Source organism: Puntigrus tetrazona, chromosome 13 (assembly GCF_018831695.1).
Source record: "Puntigrus tetrazona isolate hp1 chromosome 13, ASM1883169v1, whole genome shotgun sequence".
Classification (NCBI taxonomy): Eukaryota; Metazoa; Chordata; class Actinopteri; order Cypriniformes; family Cyprinidae; genus Puntigrus; species Puntigrus tetrazona.
In genome coordinates, this window is record NC_056711.1 from 12,277,765 (window position 1) to 12,294,204 (window position 16,440).

General features: G+C 37.1%; 2 protein-coding genes across 2 annotated transcripts; one reads left to right on the top strand and one right to left on the bottom strand.

Annotated features, from left to right (window-relative positions):
- The first annotated feature begins 791 nt into the window (after positions 1-791).
- On the top strand, positions 792-7,281 carry arg2 (arginase 2). Its single transcript, XM_043254988.1, has 8 exons — positions 792-1,223; positions 1,325-1,397; positions 4,411-4,585; positions 4,961-5,120; positions 5,289-5,383; positions 5,671-5,775; positions 6,077-6,213; positions 6,297-7,281. The coding sequence occupies exons 1-8, from the start codon at positions 1,113-1,115 to the stop codon at positions 6,482-6,484; spliced, it is 1,044 nt and encodes a 347-aa protein (XP_043110923.1). The 5' UTR covers positions 792-1,112; the 3' UTR covers positions 6,485-7,281.
- Positions 6,600-15,830, bottom strand: vti1b (vesicle transport through interaction with t-SNAREs 1B). Its single transcript, XM_043254991.1, has 6 exons — positions 15,541-15,830; positions 14,983-15,041; positions 13,763-13,954; positions 10,797-10,970; positions 10,584-10,645; positions 6,600-10,481 (listed from the first exon to the last, which is right to left on the bottom strand). Exons 1-6 carry the CDS (start codon positions 15,635-15,637, stop codon positions 10,388-10,390), a joined length of 678 nt encoding a protein of 225 aa, XP_043110926.1. The 5' UTR covers positions 15,638-15,830; the 3' UTR covers positions 6,600-10,387.
- Between the last annotated feature and the right edge of the window lie 610 nt (positions 15,831-16,440).

Sequence of the window (16,440 nt, forward strand, 5' to 3'; positions counted from 1 at the left end):
CAGCTGACTTTCTATTTATAGAGATAGCAAACTACTTCAAAGACGCGATCACATCGGCCAATAAATGCATTACCATTTCAACATGACATTAAATGCAAATGTAATATGGCTATGCAACCCTGTCGTGATTATAAGAGAAGCGAACTCGTGTAAAAAAAAAAAGAAAAAGAAAAAACGAAACTACCACCAGATGGAGCCAAATAGCAGAAGACTCTAATTACTAATTTATTAATTTCTCTCTCTCTCTCTCTCTCTCTCTCTCTCTCTCTCTCTCTCTCTCTCTCTAAAAATATATAGGGGGTGGGGGTATATTCTTTATTACACATGCGTGTTCAGCTAAACTAAACTTGTCAATCAGGAAATCTCAATTAATTATGCAGTTATGTTTACAAGTCAACCTCCGTTTATTTGCTAGTAGTGCAACTGAAATTAGAGCAAAGTTGTCAACAACTTGCCACACCTCGTCACACTAGTATTTCAGACATTTCTATAGAACATAAATATTCAGTCATGTAGACATGCTATGGACACTGGATCTGTTTTGATCCAATGTATCTGTAAGATGGGAATTTGTTGACGAGACATTAGGCAAGCCAAAAAACATATGCAGTCCACAGTACAGAGATGGAAATTTCCAACACCACAAAAAAGGCACCCCGTCTCTCACGCCACTCATTCGCCCAAAGCCACGCTCATCGAAACAAACCCACGCAGGCAGAGCTTCTGATTGGCTGGAAGGGAGGTGTGTCATCGGGTGTGACGCAGGTTTGCCTGCTCTATGAATAGAAAAACGTGGTTCACGCCGCACTGAGCGGACGAAGCCGTCTCAAACAATTGGATGCTGAAGGATTGTTAGATTTTCGGGAGCGGTCTTTTTTTTTGTATAAATATACCAACGCGTGGCTTTGAGCTCTACCTTCCGCTAGTCACCAACTCATGAATATGAATTAAGTTGGCAGACTTAAAGAAAAACGTCGTGGCAGGTCTTTGAGATTCAACAGCCGGTCTTGCGCCAGAAGAGTAAAAGCCACACCGGGCGGCAGACTATTCGTTTGAGACAACCTTCCCCTGCGTTTCTTTATTTTATTTCAGACCTCTCCGGTTGAGTCAGCATGGCCTTGAGAGGACCACTGTCTAGATTATTGAGATCCACGTTGAGTTCCTGCCAGCAGAACAGATCACAATCTGTTGCCATTTTGGGAGCTCCGTTCTCCAAAGGACAGGTAGGATAAATAGATCTATTTAACTATTTATCTATTTATCTATTTAACTTGAACTCGCAGATATATAACATAGTGATGTGACGGTGCTTTTTTATGATCAGAAAAGGAGAGGGGTGGAACATGGACCAAAAGCCATCCGGGATGCGGGTTTGGTGGAAAGACTTTCAAATCTGGGTAGGTACATCATTAATGTCATCTGTGTATGTTTCTATCTTGATAGATATAAACAGATGGATTTATAGGTTATAACACTCGAAAGACTTTGGATAGATTAAGACATACAGGTGTATATAAGAGATAGATAGATAGGAACTCAAAGGGATATTTCACCCAAACATGGAAAGTCTGTCATTATCCTCCAAAGGATGGCGACTGACCGCCGAAGTAACCATTCACTTTATTGCATCATTTTTCGTTGCAAAGTTGCACGATGACCGAGCGAGGCTGTCATTCTGCTTTTCTCAAGTAATTTCTGTAAAGAAGCCACGCGTGTTTGAAACAAGACGATAAATATATAAAACTTTAAAAGCGCGACGAGTTTCGCTTTTAATGCGAACTATCTCTTTAAGGATATTCGTGGCGGGCTCACCGCTGCGAATCAGAGAGAGCGCGCTAGATTAACTGTTACATCATCCAACGGCCCAAACGTGCATGGATTGACAAATCACTTCACAAACTGTTTTATGTAGGAAGGATAGTTTGGCTGTAGTATTTTATGACTGATATATTGTGAATGAACGCGTTATGGTCGGTGAAGAAGTTAGTGGGTAACTACGTGAGTCGCCGCAGGTCCTCCGCTCATTCAGAGATGCTATGAGTCGACCTGCCGCAGCACATAACAATAGGGTATTATCATTCACAATAGACTTTAGTGGGGATGGCGCAGTGGGGATCTTGCAAACGAATCTATTCAAAGCTGCTTTTAATTCGGGAATGATATATGGGTCCATTCACACAGACCTTTGCATTTCACTGCGCTGCTTTTCCTTTGTCTTTTTCTAGTTAAAAACGCGGCTTTCAGCCGTTAAACAATGTGTCCCTGGAACTTAAGTGGCAAGTTTCTTCCGTTGCCTGCGTTGTGTGAATGACCCTTAACAAAAGCGATTTGTTACAGAGGTGCAGAAATTACAAGTAAAACTAAGGTTCTAGAAACCGAATGAGAATAGGGAGGGGGTATATGTTTAATGCATTTATTAATGTTTGTGCCATTAGGGTTGTAGTGAGTATAAGGTTTCAGATGAGGCTGCAGACTCGTCTAAAGAGACGTGGAGCGTAATTCAGGCAGATGTTATTTTGGGTCGCTGCAGCTAGTCATAAATGAACCTGATGAGGTCATGGGGTTTCTGCCGTGGATTAACTTCTGCCAGTAAATGTGAAAGCAGGACCCTGTAACAAAAGCCCTGGGACCGGTGGCTTCAAATTACTAGAGAACATTCGTGGTTTTTAATTACAAGTTTCCATAATTAATTATTTCTTATGAACTAAATAAACAATGTGCCGTGCATTTTTTTTTTTTTTTTTTGCCTGGAAAGAATGAGGTAGAAAAGAAAATTCTACGCTGTCTAAACTAGTAGTTTTTGAATGTTTGAAAGTCAAGCACACGAGAGCAGTTAAACAAAATACAAGAAGCATTAAAGGTCACGAATGCGAAATATTCTATTCCAAAATGACTTTTTCAGTTTTTCCTCAATAATAATGTTAATATACATAACCTACCGCGCTTGTACACGAAAAAGCTGGCGGGCTTTCTCCTTTAATTTAAGTGTATCCGTCCGTGCCAAACTGTAAAAAAGCACGCGAGCGTCCACGTTACTGTCACCGAGTGCAGAGAGGGTCATATTCTTACGTTTTTAATTTTAGTATCGACTCGCTAGCAGAGTGTTCCTTCTGACATGGCAAATGGCCACTGTTTTAACAAACGGTAAAAGTAAAAATACTGAAACCGTAAGAGTTATTCGCCTTTAAAGTCAAATGCTTCAGAGTCATGTCATTCCTGAGTTACTAGTCGGAATGTGCAAGTCACCTCGTCAGTCTCGCCTGCAGTCAGTCAGCTGTTAATCACATAAACATCGTGCCGAGCGCAGGCTTGCTTTACGTAACTCCATGTTCCCCATGTAATGCGATAGTTCCTGCTATCTTAAGCCTGAGATTTTTTCCGTCGGCGGTTATGAACAAATGACTTACGACACAGCCTCGAAGACCCCGTTTCACCTTAGCCGTGGATGATTTTCTCTTATTTTCGCTGAAAACGGTGCTCCGTGTACATTTCTGGTCCCGTAAGCTCTTCTGCAGACGTGTTTCTCTTAGACGTTTTATTTGGATTTTTCTTGGGACACTTTAAGACGTTGAATTGCTTGAGGAAAAACCATAATATCGGAATTTACGGAAAACTCACGAACACACAGAGGATATAGATATATTGTATATACATGAACGCACACAATCTATAGATGTTAAATCATCATTACATCACTTTAGCAAGGCGCTTGGCATCAGGTGTTTGGAGTTGTCAAAATAACCATAGCACCTTATATGGCAAGCATTCTTGACTAAACTATATCAGAGCTTACCTCATCCAATGCAACAAATATAGATGTCTTGCTCTCTTTACCAACTGTTGGTTGTAAATGTCTTGCATATGGTGAGGTGTTTTATTAATTACACATGAAAGATGTACTTTAATATGCTCAATTTGGTTGAGCAAAAGTGCACATGAACCTAAAGTCTTTTAATGCAGTTAACAAATTTAACTCTTACCTCTGTCCTAGCTCATGATGACCATCCCTTGTGCTTCTATCATGGTCAACACTTAATCAAAAACATCTAGTATTTAAAAAACACGTATTTAAACTAACTGGGCCACAGTGTTCACATCTATTCCTGTTAAGAGGCCACTTGATGGTATGCAAGTCCATCATTGGTCATTTAAAATCTGATAAGTAATTCAACACTCACAAAGTCACCCTGGCTAGTCTGGTTCTGTCATCCTGGGCCCCATCAGCTGTTTAGACCTTCATCAGTATCCACCTATGGGGGGTTCTTACCTACATTTCTATATGGCACTACACGGTCAGATTCATGCATTCAGAAGGTGTGGAAGCTTTAAGACCAACGTTCATTGTTATGGTCATGTGAAGAAAACCTTGACATGTTCGTTGGTTTATTTATATGTTCTGTCATGTTGTAGATTACGCTGTGCATGATTTTGGAGACCTGACCTTCAAGCATCTAGAAAAAGATGAGCACTTCATGCACGTGCCGTTCCCACGCACAGTTGGACGTGCCAATCAGATGTTGTCGGGAGCTGTGAGCGGTGCGGTGGGGGCAGGACACACCTGCGTCATGCTGGGGGGAGACCACAGGTACACAATTTTTGTTCTTTATGTAAAGTCTTGGGCTAAAAATACACACTTATCTACAAAGCCTTTGATCTTGGTATATAGTTATGAGGGCTTATAATTAGTTATTTATTCCACTAGTCTTTCCATTTATGTCTTTTTGGCACAAGCACAAATGAACATTGTATTGCTCTGGCTAAACTGAGACCAGCTTTATCGCTTTGTTTCTGAAAAGTCAAGGATCGTCTTTCAGACTGAAGATTTCCAGCTAGCTTAATCCAAATATTTTCCAAATCAAAACTGACCTGGCAAATGAAAAAATATGTAATGTTTAAAAAATGTTCTATTAAAGACCAAAATCATCAAACATTAACATTTGTAGTGCTTTCTTCCCTGCAGCTTGGCGATTGGTTCAGTAGAAGGTCATGCTCAGCAGTGCCCTGATCTGTGTCTGATATGGGTGGATGCTCACGCAGATATCAACACTCCTCTGACTTCACCTTCTGGAAACCTCCACGGCCAGTCTGTAGCATTCTTACTCAAGGACCTGCAGAACAAGGTGATTAGCATTCATGCGCAAAACTACGTCAACATCTAGAAGAATTGTTGATATCATAGTTATCTCCAAGGAACACTTGGACCTGATATTTTCCACTTACTAGTAATTTGGCTCCAGAAAACCATTTAGAATGTCTAAGTACATTATCTTCTCTTTTCTTACCTGCAGATGCCAGAAGTTCCTGGATTTTCCTGGATGAAGCCTTTCTTGTCCGCCAGAGATCTGGTCTACATTGGCCTCAGAGATGTGGATCCAGGCGAGCAGTAAGCACACTATGTTCTGTCGTCCAGGATTTGGCACCTGTTGCATGTTCTGTAAAGCTTATACCACTAAATCACAAACTGTGACAATCCAAGGCTATTTATACAAGTGACATTACCTGTGAATGTTTATGATGAAGACAACGTAAATCTGTGACTAAATCAGACACAGTTAAGTGGTGAATCCACTGTAATGCATACATTGTGTGTGTATTGCATATATAAAAAGAGAAACCAGCATTAATGCTTTCATTTTACTAACCAATTTTGATTTCATTGCTCTCTCTCAGTATTATCCTAAAGACCCTGGGAATCCAATATTTCTCAATGCGCGATATTGACAGAATGGGCATTCAGAGAGTAATGGAGGTCACTTTGGATCACCTTTTGGCAAGGTATAGTGATATTGCAAAAAACATACACACTTATTTATCTACTAATGGTGCTTCTGTAAACAACTGGCAGCAAATTGCATGTTGCTGTTTATTCTCCATGTAGTCCTGTGTGCTATTGAACTCTGTAAATGGGGGCAGAGTAGTTTTGTAGAGAACTCACAAGCGGCCTTATTTAACCTGACTTGCATGTTAAATGTCACCTTTAAATAAAATGTAGCACTTAATCTCAGTTTAGTCTGTGTAACTACACCACAGGCAAACAACTTACGTAACTTGTCACTGTTATTTGTTTTTATGTCAGAAAACAAAGGCCAATCCATCTCAGCTTTGACATTGATGCATTTGACCCATCCCTGGCTCCTGCCACTGGAACTCCCGTTAATGGAGGATTGACCTATAGAGAGGGCATCTACGTAACAGAGGAGATCCATAACACAGGTACAGATCTACCATTCATGTCACGGATGACTTTGAAATCAGATAAATCCTTTCATGCTAATGTCTTGTTTCATACTACAAAGGTTTACTCTCTGTGATGGATGTGGTTGAAGTGAACCCCACACTAGGAGCAACACCTGAGGCTGTGGAGGCCACGACTAGCCTAGCCGTTGATGTCATCGCATCTGCTCTCGGTCAGACGCGTGAAGGTGCACACGTCGCCTTCCCGAAGATTCCAGAACCAGAAGAGGACACAGAGCTGCGGCTTTAGAGCGCAACACTTTCGTCGAAGACTTTGACAGACCGACCACTTTGCATTCCAAAGTCTAAAAGAACGACACTTAAGGATTTGCAGAGACTGAGCACCAGACTAACGATTAAATTTGAAGTTTACTGTAGTCTTGGTCAAAAAAAAAAAATGGTCACCTCACTGGTGAAGTGCTGCTATAAGCACATGAGCGAGATTTATTTTAATATGCCTACCACTAATTTTGCTTTGGCTAAAAAAAAGAGCTGAGATCTGGATTCTCTGTTTGAGGACTAATGTAGCAGAAACATAAATATTTTTAACATTTGTCAGCTGTTAAGGGATTAGTGGGTAACCCTGATCATTCTGGGATTTACTGCGGGGAAAAAGTGATCTAAAAGCAAATGTGCTTAACATATTTTTGCAAGCTGAGGTGACTCTTTACTGTGGTGGACTGAATGATTTTCCTTTAATTTGGAACATGTTTGCACTTTTGGACCAGAACTGGTTTTTATTGTATTTCTATGTTTGTTTTTTGTATAGTGGGACTGCTTTTAATGGCTAATTTAATCCTACAGTTTTAGTTAGGTTGGAACCGAGTGATCTTTTTTTAAATAGCTCATTTGAAGTAAGTTATTTTAGTAATTTTCATGTCTATTTAAATAAACCTTTTGAAAAATCATGTACAAATACATTTTGTACACTCTTTCAGATCTGAATTTACCAGCAGTACCAGTATATTCTTGGGGAAGGATACATTAATTTGTCACATTTTTCTGTTTCAGTAAAAATGTTTTGTTGCAATAAACAAATATACTGGAGACAGACTGACTCATTTTTGATTTATATCAGACTGACTAATGAACACATCAAATGAAAAGATTCACAAATATTCTTAAACCTAAAATAATATTCAATTATAATCCATACCTTTTTGTTTGTTAGTTCATATCCATTTCACAGAAACATTTATATGAAATGTATAAAAAAAGTTTTAATAACATATTTCAGACATCAAAATTAAGTTATTGAATGTAGCAGTTAATGTACATCCACCAGCTTCTTTATGTGCATTTCAACAAAAACCCTACACCACTGAGACAATTAACCACTAGCATGAAGAAAAATTACAACTAGCAGTCAAAAATTAGGAAGAGACTCTTGCGTAGAATGACTTCAACACATCGGTGGCCACAGGACTAGTTTCTCACACTGTTCTGGTGCGATCTTTGTCCACCCTTTTTCTTTTCGGTTCGGTGACTAGTGGGTTTTCTTTGCAGCTTTTTTCTACCAAGGATATTCAAGAGATTTTTAGTTGGGTTTAGATCAGGAACCTAGGCTGCCCGTTTCGTTATTTCGGTATTTTCAGCTTCAATTAACTGCTTTACCATTTTGCTGTGACAGGGCATTGCCCTACATAAAAACTGCAGGCTGACTGGTTTGTGACCTTGCCCAAACTTTTCCCTAATCCTGCTGGAGAAAACCCTTCCTCCTCCACCTTTACTGACTTCTTTCCCCAGTTTGACACTGCGTGACACGTTTATAATCAGACCCAAATAAATTAAACTCGCTTTCATCACTGAAGTGAACTTTGGATCAATTATCCTCTGTCCACACTGTATGCTCTTTAGGTTAACCTATCCTTTTGATTATTTCTGCTAAAGAAAGGTTTGGTACCTGAAGAGTGGGTTTTCAGTCCAAAGTTTCTGTACGCCGAGCCAGATCCTTACTCTGTTCAGCACTGAACTGATGAGCAATTCCAGCTGCAGTGTTGAACCGATTCCTTATGACATTCACATTATCCTCTGGTGTATTTGTTTTTTTTGGATGACCTGAACATTTGGGGAACTTAAATGAGTTAGTGACACTGTAAAGGTGAAATATTTCAGAAATCACAGATCTGAAATAACCAACCTCTTTTGCTGTTTTTCTGTTGGCCTATACATGGACAACATGCTACAGAAGAGTTTGAGTCACTTGAGGAAAAAGAAAACCATTAGGTTATTACATTAATTTATTTACTTTTCTTTTTTGTTGAATTTATAAGGACACTATCTTCTATTAGGCCCCTCATATAAATCAGTATATCAGTCTCCAAATGAAATAGCATACCTGGTCCCCCAATACTTTAAGCCTGTAACTATGTTTCACAATGAATCAGACAGATTTAAGGAATATAATAAAATTATGTTTATATATCTGTTTAGAATGACAAGTTATATTTGGTTATTTGTTTTAGCAAACACTAAAAATGGCAAATTCTAAAACCAAGTTTGATCAGCGGTTCTTAATCAGGCTAAGTAATAATTTATTAATATAAAAAAAGGATTGAAATTAATTTAGGTATTAACAAAATAGGTCATTGGAAGATATGCAGACCTTATAACAGTGCTCTGGACTTTTTTTTATGTTTTGCAACTTTCACATTTGATTAATCATTTAATTTAGTAATTGTATGACAAAACAAGCGTTTAGATCAGAGATTAATCTTAATTTAACACTCACTTCATTGGAAGGCTACACCTAAAAGACAATGTGAAAACATTTTCATTTTAGACGCACCTAGGTTTACCAACTTGATTAGTAAACTAATTTATTACTATTACTAAAGCTTAATTGACCAAATAATTCAACCTAAGTATAATTAACAGTAACATTCACTTGTAATTTATTGGTAAGTGACACTAATAAATAATAAAAATAAATTAATAACTGAAGTCAACTGATGCTGCTCCCCACATATAATACCATAATGGCAGCATAACTTAAAAAGAATGTGATGCAGATTATAAACAATGTATAACAGGTGTGTACACCACAGATCGATCACAAACATACAACTGCTTATGACTGCTCTCCACTGATACTTCTGTTGTTTGCCCTGACAAGACTAGAAATGCATCAGTCAGCTGGCAAAACGTCAGTATGTCAAGGTGACCCACCAGCCCTGGACACCGGTATTTCCACTATAGCAGGTGTTGGTGTCACTTTATTCTCAGTCATGTTTACAGTATCTCTACCCCCGTATCTGACAGGCTAAACACACCCCTTCCTCTTCCAACCAGGGCTTGTGAAGCAAGTGACGTGCATGTTTATAGCTGTCTTTCTCTCGGCCTGGAGTACACTCAGGTCTGTTTTGACTGATTGGAGGGAAAGCTAAAGGAAAACACACCCATTTTCTAGAATGAAACCTAAGAGCTGTTACCTTTAATGCCACGTTAACACTTGTCACAGAAAAGTCTTTACACAATGTACACAATGTAATTACACAATGTAATTCTATCGAGATCATTTTGTTAAAAGTTCAGTATTACTTAAAGGGACAGTTCACTCAGAAATGAAAATCTGTCATGATCTACTCATTCCCAGCCCAGAAATTAAGAGGAATTCATTTTTGTTCATACAATGAAAGTCAGCAGGGTCCAGTACTGTTTTGGACCACTTTGACTTTCACTGTATGAATAATGAAAAGCTTTGGAATGGTATTGTTGTGTGTAAATAATGACAGAATAGTCATTTTTAAGTGATCCATCACTTTAAAATGATTGATGTGTTTACAAACGCAGACAGGTTGCATATATATATTATTTGTCACTCCTTTCGCTAAATCCTTCCGTTTACACCGTCCATCCATACATCCACCTTGTTCAAGACAGCTAATAAGGGAGTAACCCCATCAGGCGATCTGTGTACAGGTCCTTATCCTCCAGCAGTCTGAATGGGACATGGTCACCATCTTCGTTTCACCCTGAGAGCAGTACTTACGCTAATACAGTTTAGCGCTTAAAATAACCACCCATACATGTCCATGTGACACTCAGAGTCACAAAAGCATCCAGCACACTGTTACTGGGCCAGACACCCGTGATCTTTAGAAACAAGAAGAGGGAAAGGTGAAGTCTTATGCAGTCTTATGTGTCTCGTTGCCTACTTGCGAAAGAACTTCAAGTACACCACCCCTGCCAAGATGGCCAGTTCCATGATGATAATGACTGATAGCAGCAATTTGTTTGTCACAAGTCTGTAATGACAGGGATAGAAGAGGTTTGACATAGTATATTGTGAGAGAAATTTGGAAACAATTCTAGTGATGTAAAATGTTACATAATAGTGCAAGTCTCACCGTCTGGACATTGCGCGCAGGATTTTCCTGCTCCGGCTCAGGTTCTCGCCAGTGTGAACCAACTGATGATGAAAACAGAGAAGGGAAATTGTGAGGGTAAGAGCAGAGAGAGAGAAGTAGTGAATGCACTGTAGTCATTCTGCTTGTGCAGTTTATTATCTGCTTGTTCAAACGCAATAACAATAGGCGCTGGCCTGGATATCGCTCTCGTACTCGGTCTCTGGTGCGGTCCAGTTGTTCTCTCTGTTCTCCGAGCTCCTCGATGATGTCTGTGCCAATCTGGTCTGTCTCTGCCGCAATCCGTTGACTTCGCTCAATACTCTTTGACGCATTATTTAGAGACTCTGTCCCCTGGATAAGCAAAGCACGCTGAGACTGCAGATGAGTCTGCAAAAACAAACAACAATTCAAAAATTAGTCACTGTTTAACTAAGACCTGCAGCATACTCGGTTATAATGCCAATGTATATCATATTCACACATAATTACTGACACGAGACATTACTTCGACAGCACAGTTTTCTCTTCTTTGTTCACATTTCTTATTGAATGGAAAGTGAAAAAAGTCTGCAGGCAAGGGAGTGAAAATGAAGCGTTGGCATTCACCATCAAGATCTGCACTACCAGGAACATCTTATCTTTTCCAGCTTCTTGTTTTTTATCGTATATGGTTCATTTACTTTATTCACAATTTATCATGGGAATAGTCTTTGTATTGTTGTTTGATTTACAGACACTTTGTTGGCTTGGATTCAAATTATGTAATACTGTTTTTTTTTATCTCAGTGCTGATTTGAGTGGTTAAAAACTTGTCATGGTCTTGATTCTAGAATGTCTTACTGAAGAAAGATGACAAAGTCATGGGAAAAATATGTATCGAACTTAAGACTGATGAATAAGTGAGCAGTTGTTGACTGTTGTTGACTTCTGCTCTTTTGACTGCCATTGAATCAAGTGCCCAAACACACACACACACACACACACACACAGACAGACACACAAAATACTCATAAATGTCCACTCAAAAGGAAGCATATTCTCTTTTTTTCCATGTCTTTCTGATGACCTTTACTTCCTCAGTTTCAAAGAGTTTAGAAACACGACACTTTGGACATAATGCATGACCTTGCTCAAGGCAACCTTGTGCGTACGCAACAGTGCAACAGTGAAAAAAAAAAACTCCATTCCGGTGCAACAGGCATCTTTGTTTGTAGAGTGGTGTTTTGTGTGTTTATGGCAAACTGGGTGGATCTGTTTAAGAGCCTAGGTAACCAGTTTTATTTCTTAGAATTGCATAACACTGACACTAACTTTGATTAATATACGTAACTGCCAGAAATTATTCTTATATTGTAATCCTTATAAGCACAAGGTGTAACTTTGAAATACATTTGCGGTGTCTTTTAAACTCAATAAATGAAACTGCAGGTCAAAAGCACTGAGATTTTTAATATTTTTAGAAACAAATTCTCTGCTCAAGACCCAAGCCTGCATTTATTTGATCCAAAATGCAGCAAAATATTTTCTATATTTTCTATTTCAGGATTTTTAAAATATTATTTATTCTTGTGATCAAAGATAAATTTTCAGCATTATTAGTCTTATTCAGTATTCAGTGTGACATGATTATTCAGAAATCATTTTAACATGCAGATTTCTTGATGTTCAAGGAACATTTATTATTATATTATTATTATTATTATTATTATTATCATCATCATAGTTCACAACAGTTGAGATTTTTCTAATAGTAAGAACCAAACATCAGCGTTTATCCGAAATAAAAAGCTTTTGAAACACTCTACACTATCCCATTTAACATGCTTTAAATTGAGCAAAAGTTATCAAAAGAAATGTATAATGTTACAATAATTTCCATTTTAGATAAATAGAATGTTCAGAAGAAAAGCACTTAAACAAACAACAAAAACAACGTAATATTATGTTTTCAACATAATGTTTTTTGAGCAGCAAATCAGTAATCAGTGTTAAAATGATTTTTAAACAGTAAAAAGATTTCAGAATCTTTTTGATGTACATCTTTTGTACATGTTCTTTTTGAAGATACATCTTTTAAAAACTTTTTAATCTTGCTGTTTAAAAGCTTTTGAGTGGTAGTGTATATATTGTGAAAAAAGCTATATAAAACAAACTTTTAATAATAAATAGATTGACAGTTGTTTAGACCCACCTCAATCAAACAAAACAAAAAAAATCTACACTAGATGTCTGCTATTGGGTCACATAAGATTCCAACCCTCAAGTTGTTAGCACCCTGTTATTAAACAGAGATTCGTTTACAACTTGCTTCATAACAGCATTATCTGTAGCCTAAGGTGAGCAGGCTGTTACTGTGATCACATAACTTGTGGAATGCAAGCAACTTTAAGGTGTGTCATTAAAAAACACATGGAAGATAGAGATCTACACATTTACGTACTTCCTGTAGGAATACCCATTTGTGGTGGTGCAAAAGTGGGAGTTGGTTTGTAGCCAGTTCTAGCTGGATGAGAACTAGATCCAACTTGAAAGATGTTGAAAACTTTTAGAAATCATCATTGTGTAACTGAGCAAGTTGTGACAAAGAAAGTGTAAATATAGCTTAGAAACAAACAACAGTTACTTTAAGTACAAAGCAGCAAGAAGGAAAATGTCTTCTTTGTAAATTAAATGATATACATACACACATCTAATTTCAAAACAACTAGATAACCATTTTTTAAAATTATATACATATAAATAAGTACAAATATATATGTATAGTAAAAATATTAAAAAGAAAAAATATTAAGAACAGCTTAATGTATGACAAACATTTTAAAATCAATGAAAACACTCGACAAAAGATCCCCACATCTTTCCCTTTTAATAGACAAAAAATAGTGAGTCTTGCATGACCAATTTGACACCTTGCATGCACAACCTGATCATATCAAAATTATAAAAATGTATGCCTTGATTCAATAGTGGGTTTATCTCACACAGATTGTTACGTGTACATTCATTCCACTCCAATTGCCATTTATTATTAACGTACTGATTCAATAAAGTTTTCATGTCAGATGCTGGTATTTTGTTCGAATGTACCCAAGTGTGTGCAATTCATGACAGAATTTTTATTGATAGATAGAAATATAGATAGATAGTTATTTATAAAGAACTAGTAAAACTGAACTCACACTCTGGTCATTCTGAGCGGTATATAGCCCTTGTCTGCCATCTCCGATGTGACTAGAAAACCCTGGTGTTGCTGCGAGGCGTATATCTCTCTGCAGTTTGCCCAGATCTCGGCGGTACAGTCGAATCTTTGTTGACATGGGGGTTCGGAAGGATGACGGAGCACCAAACAGCTCCTGTTCCATGCCCTGAAGCTGGGAGAGACATCACATATTCACTGATAAACTCACACGAGGCGGTCAGTCAGAGCCCAAGACATCTTTGGTCAAAACCTTTTTCAATGTATTTTGTCAAAGGCTAATATGCTGAATAAAGTCAGCATTTATTTGATAATATAAAGATAAATATTAATTCTTTATATCATTATAAACGTCTTTACTGTCTTTTTTTTATTTCACGTACCCCAGATTTATTAACAGAATAAAGCAAGAGAGAATAATATGAATGAGCTAATGTCCTGTGTAATTGTTTTGCACATACATTTCACACTTAAATAACAGTAACGACATACACCATGCAACACCAGTGCATTGTAACATTACTGACTTGTACAGACAATGTGAGATTCAGAACACTGCCTGATTGTCTGAAGCACTACTGCCACCTGGTGTCTAAAAAATTCTACAGTACAATATTCAATAAATCAAATTAACCACAAATTAAATGCAAATTATTCAAAACCTTCACCTTCTCTTCTCCTCTCTGGTTAAATGAGCTGTCAAACCACACCCAATCTGCTGAGACCATCACAATTTTATTTCCTCATCTAGATTTTTTTAGAAATTTGGCATGATATACTACAATGAATAGCTGGCTTTATGATCAATTGTGTCCTCTTATGATTGTCGTATTGAATAAAAACTTCTGAAAATGTCATAAAGGTCTCACTATTTAAAAGGTATTTTTTTATACAACAGTACTCTGTTAATGCCAAAATATTTTAAGAACAGAATGACATGACACTTTCCCATCATTAACTATTGCTTAAAGCTAATGACATCTGACAAATCAAAGAAGAGAGAGAGAGAGAGAGAGAGAGAGAGAGATACAAAATACACTGCAATGCCAAATTATTTACATAGGATTTTAGAAGTTTACAAATTACTAGAAAAAAATTTTAACGTGACTTTTCTTAGCCTAATAGTCAATTTTACAATTTTGCCCAAACTTTCAACCTGTGCTTTTAATTAGTGGCATCAATCCAGACTGACATCTAACTTACCACTTCTTCAGTTTCTGAAACACGCTCATCAAAGTCTCTGACAATTCTCTTCCTTTCCTCTGGACAAAAAAAAGGAACTAATCTCATTAATGTGCTAATATTAAACAATGAAATAATAATAATTATTTACACACACATCATATATACTAGAGCTGTCAAATGTTTAATCGCATCCAAAATAAAAGTTTTTGTTCACATAATACATCTGTGTGTACTTTGTATATTTTAATATATGAATTGTGTATTTGTATATAAACTCATTTACCGTTATGTAAACAAAAAAATATGAATACAAATATACATGCAAATACTTCAAAATATATGCTGTATGGGGAGTGTCATTCTCATATATATATATATATATATATATATATATATATATATATATATATATATATATATATATATATATATATATATATGTCTTGTTTCTGTCCTATATATGTCTTGTTTCTGTCCTACACTTTTATGCAGTAAACGCCCACAAGGCGAACAATAAACATCTGAAACTTCAAATCCTGCTGTCACTATTGCATCATAGATAAAGAGTTTATTTACCTCCCTGGCACCTCTGCGCTCGTTCAGGCATCAACTTCACTTCGTCATACAGAGAACTGTACATCTCATGCAGCTTTTCAAACTCCTCAGAAGACATATTGGAGCGACTATATCGAAGCCTAAAGCAAAGATACTGTAGTTCCCGAAGTTACCAAGACGATTATAAAAGAAAAGCAATTTGTCGTTTGTTTTTGTCTGCAAATAGTGAGAATAATCGGCTTTTCAAAGCAATAACAAGATCCTCGGGACAGCAGCAAACGCTTCCTTGTCGGACCTCGTGATTATAGGTGGTTTTGGCTTTGCCTGAACACAAAAGAAAAGAAAAAAAACCAAGTCTTTATTTTGAAAATATAAACACCTACAATGCAGTTATATAGCAATATGTATGCGTATTACTTATACTTAAAGATACCTCATATTGCAAAATGTGGCGAACGTGTGGGACTGTTCAAGCAGGCAAACATATGGACAGCTTGCGTCAGTAATACATTGTGGGATCTGTAGTTTAAATTTTCCAATAAACAGGTTTTGAAAATATGGTCTGCCAGTTTACAATTATAACTGAGTGACAGAGGAGATGAGATCACATATTTTGTAATTAACTTGCTAAATACGACGCATTAAGACATATTATGGCTTTAGCCAAATAAATAATAATAGACGTTAAAATCGTTTTTACTATTTTAGCTCCTGGAAAGAAACTTTATAGCCATTTTATAAATCACATACAGAAAGAGAGAGAAAGGGAGGTTAAAAAATATTACAAAAATGTAGCATTAAATGTAGTAAATAAAATAAATGTTGAACAAGAATGATATCTATAACCAGAAGATCCATACTATGCTATCGCCCAGACTATGGAAACTACAATCCCATCATTCCTTGGGATCACAGCTGTAG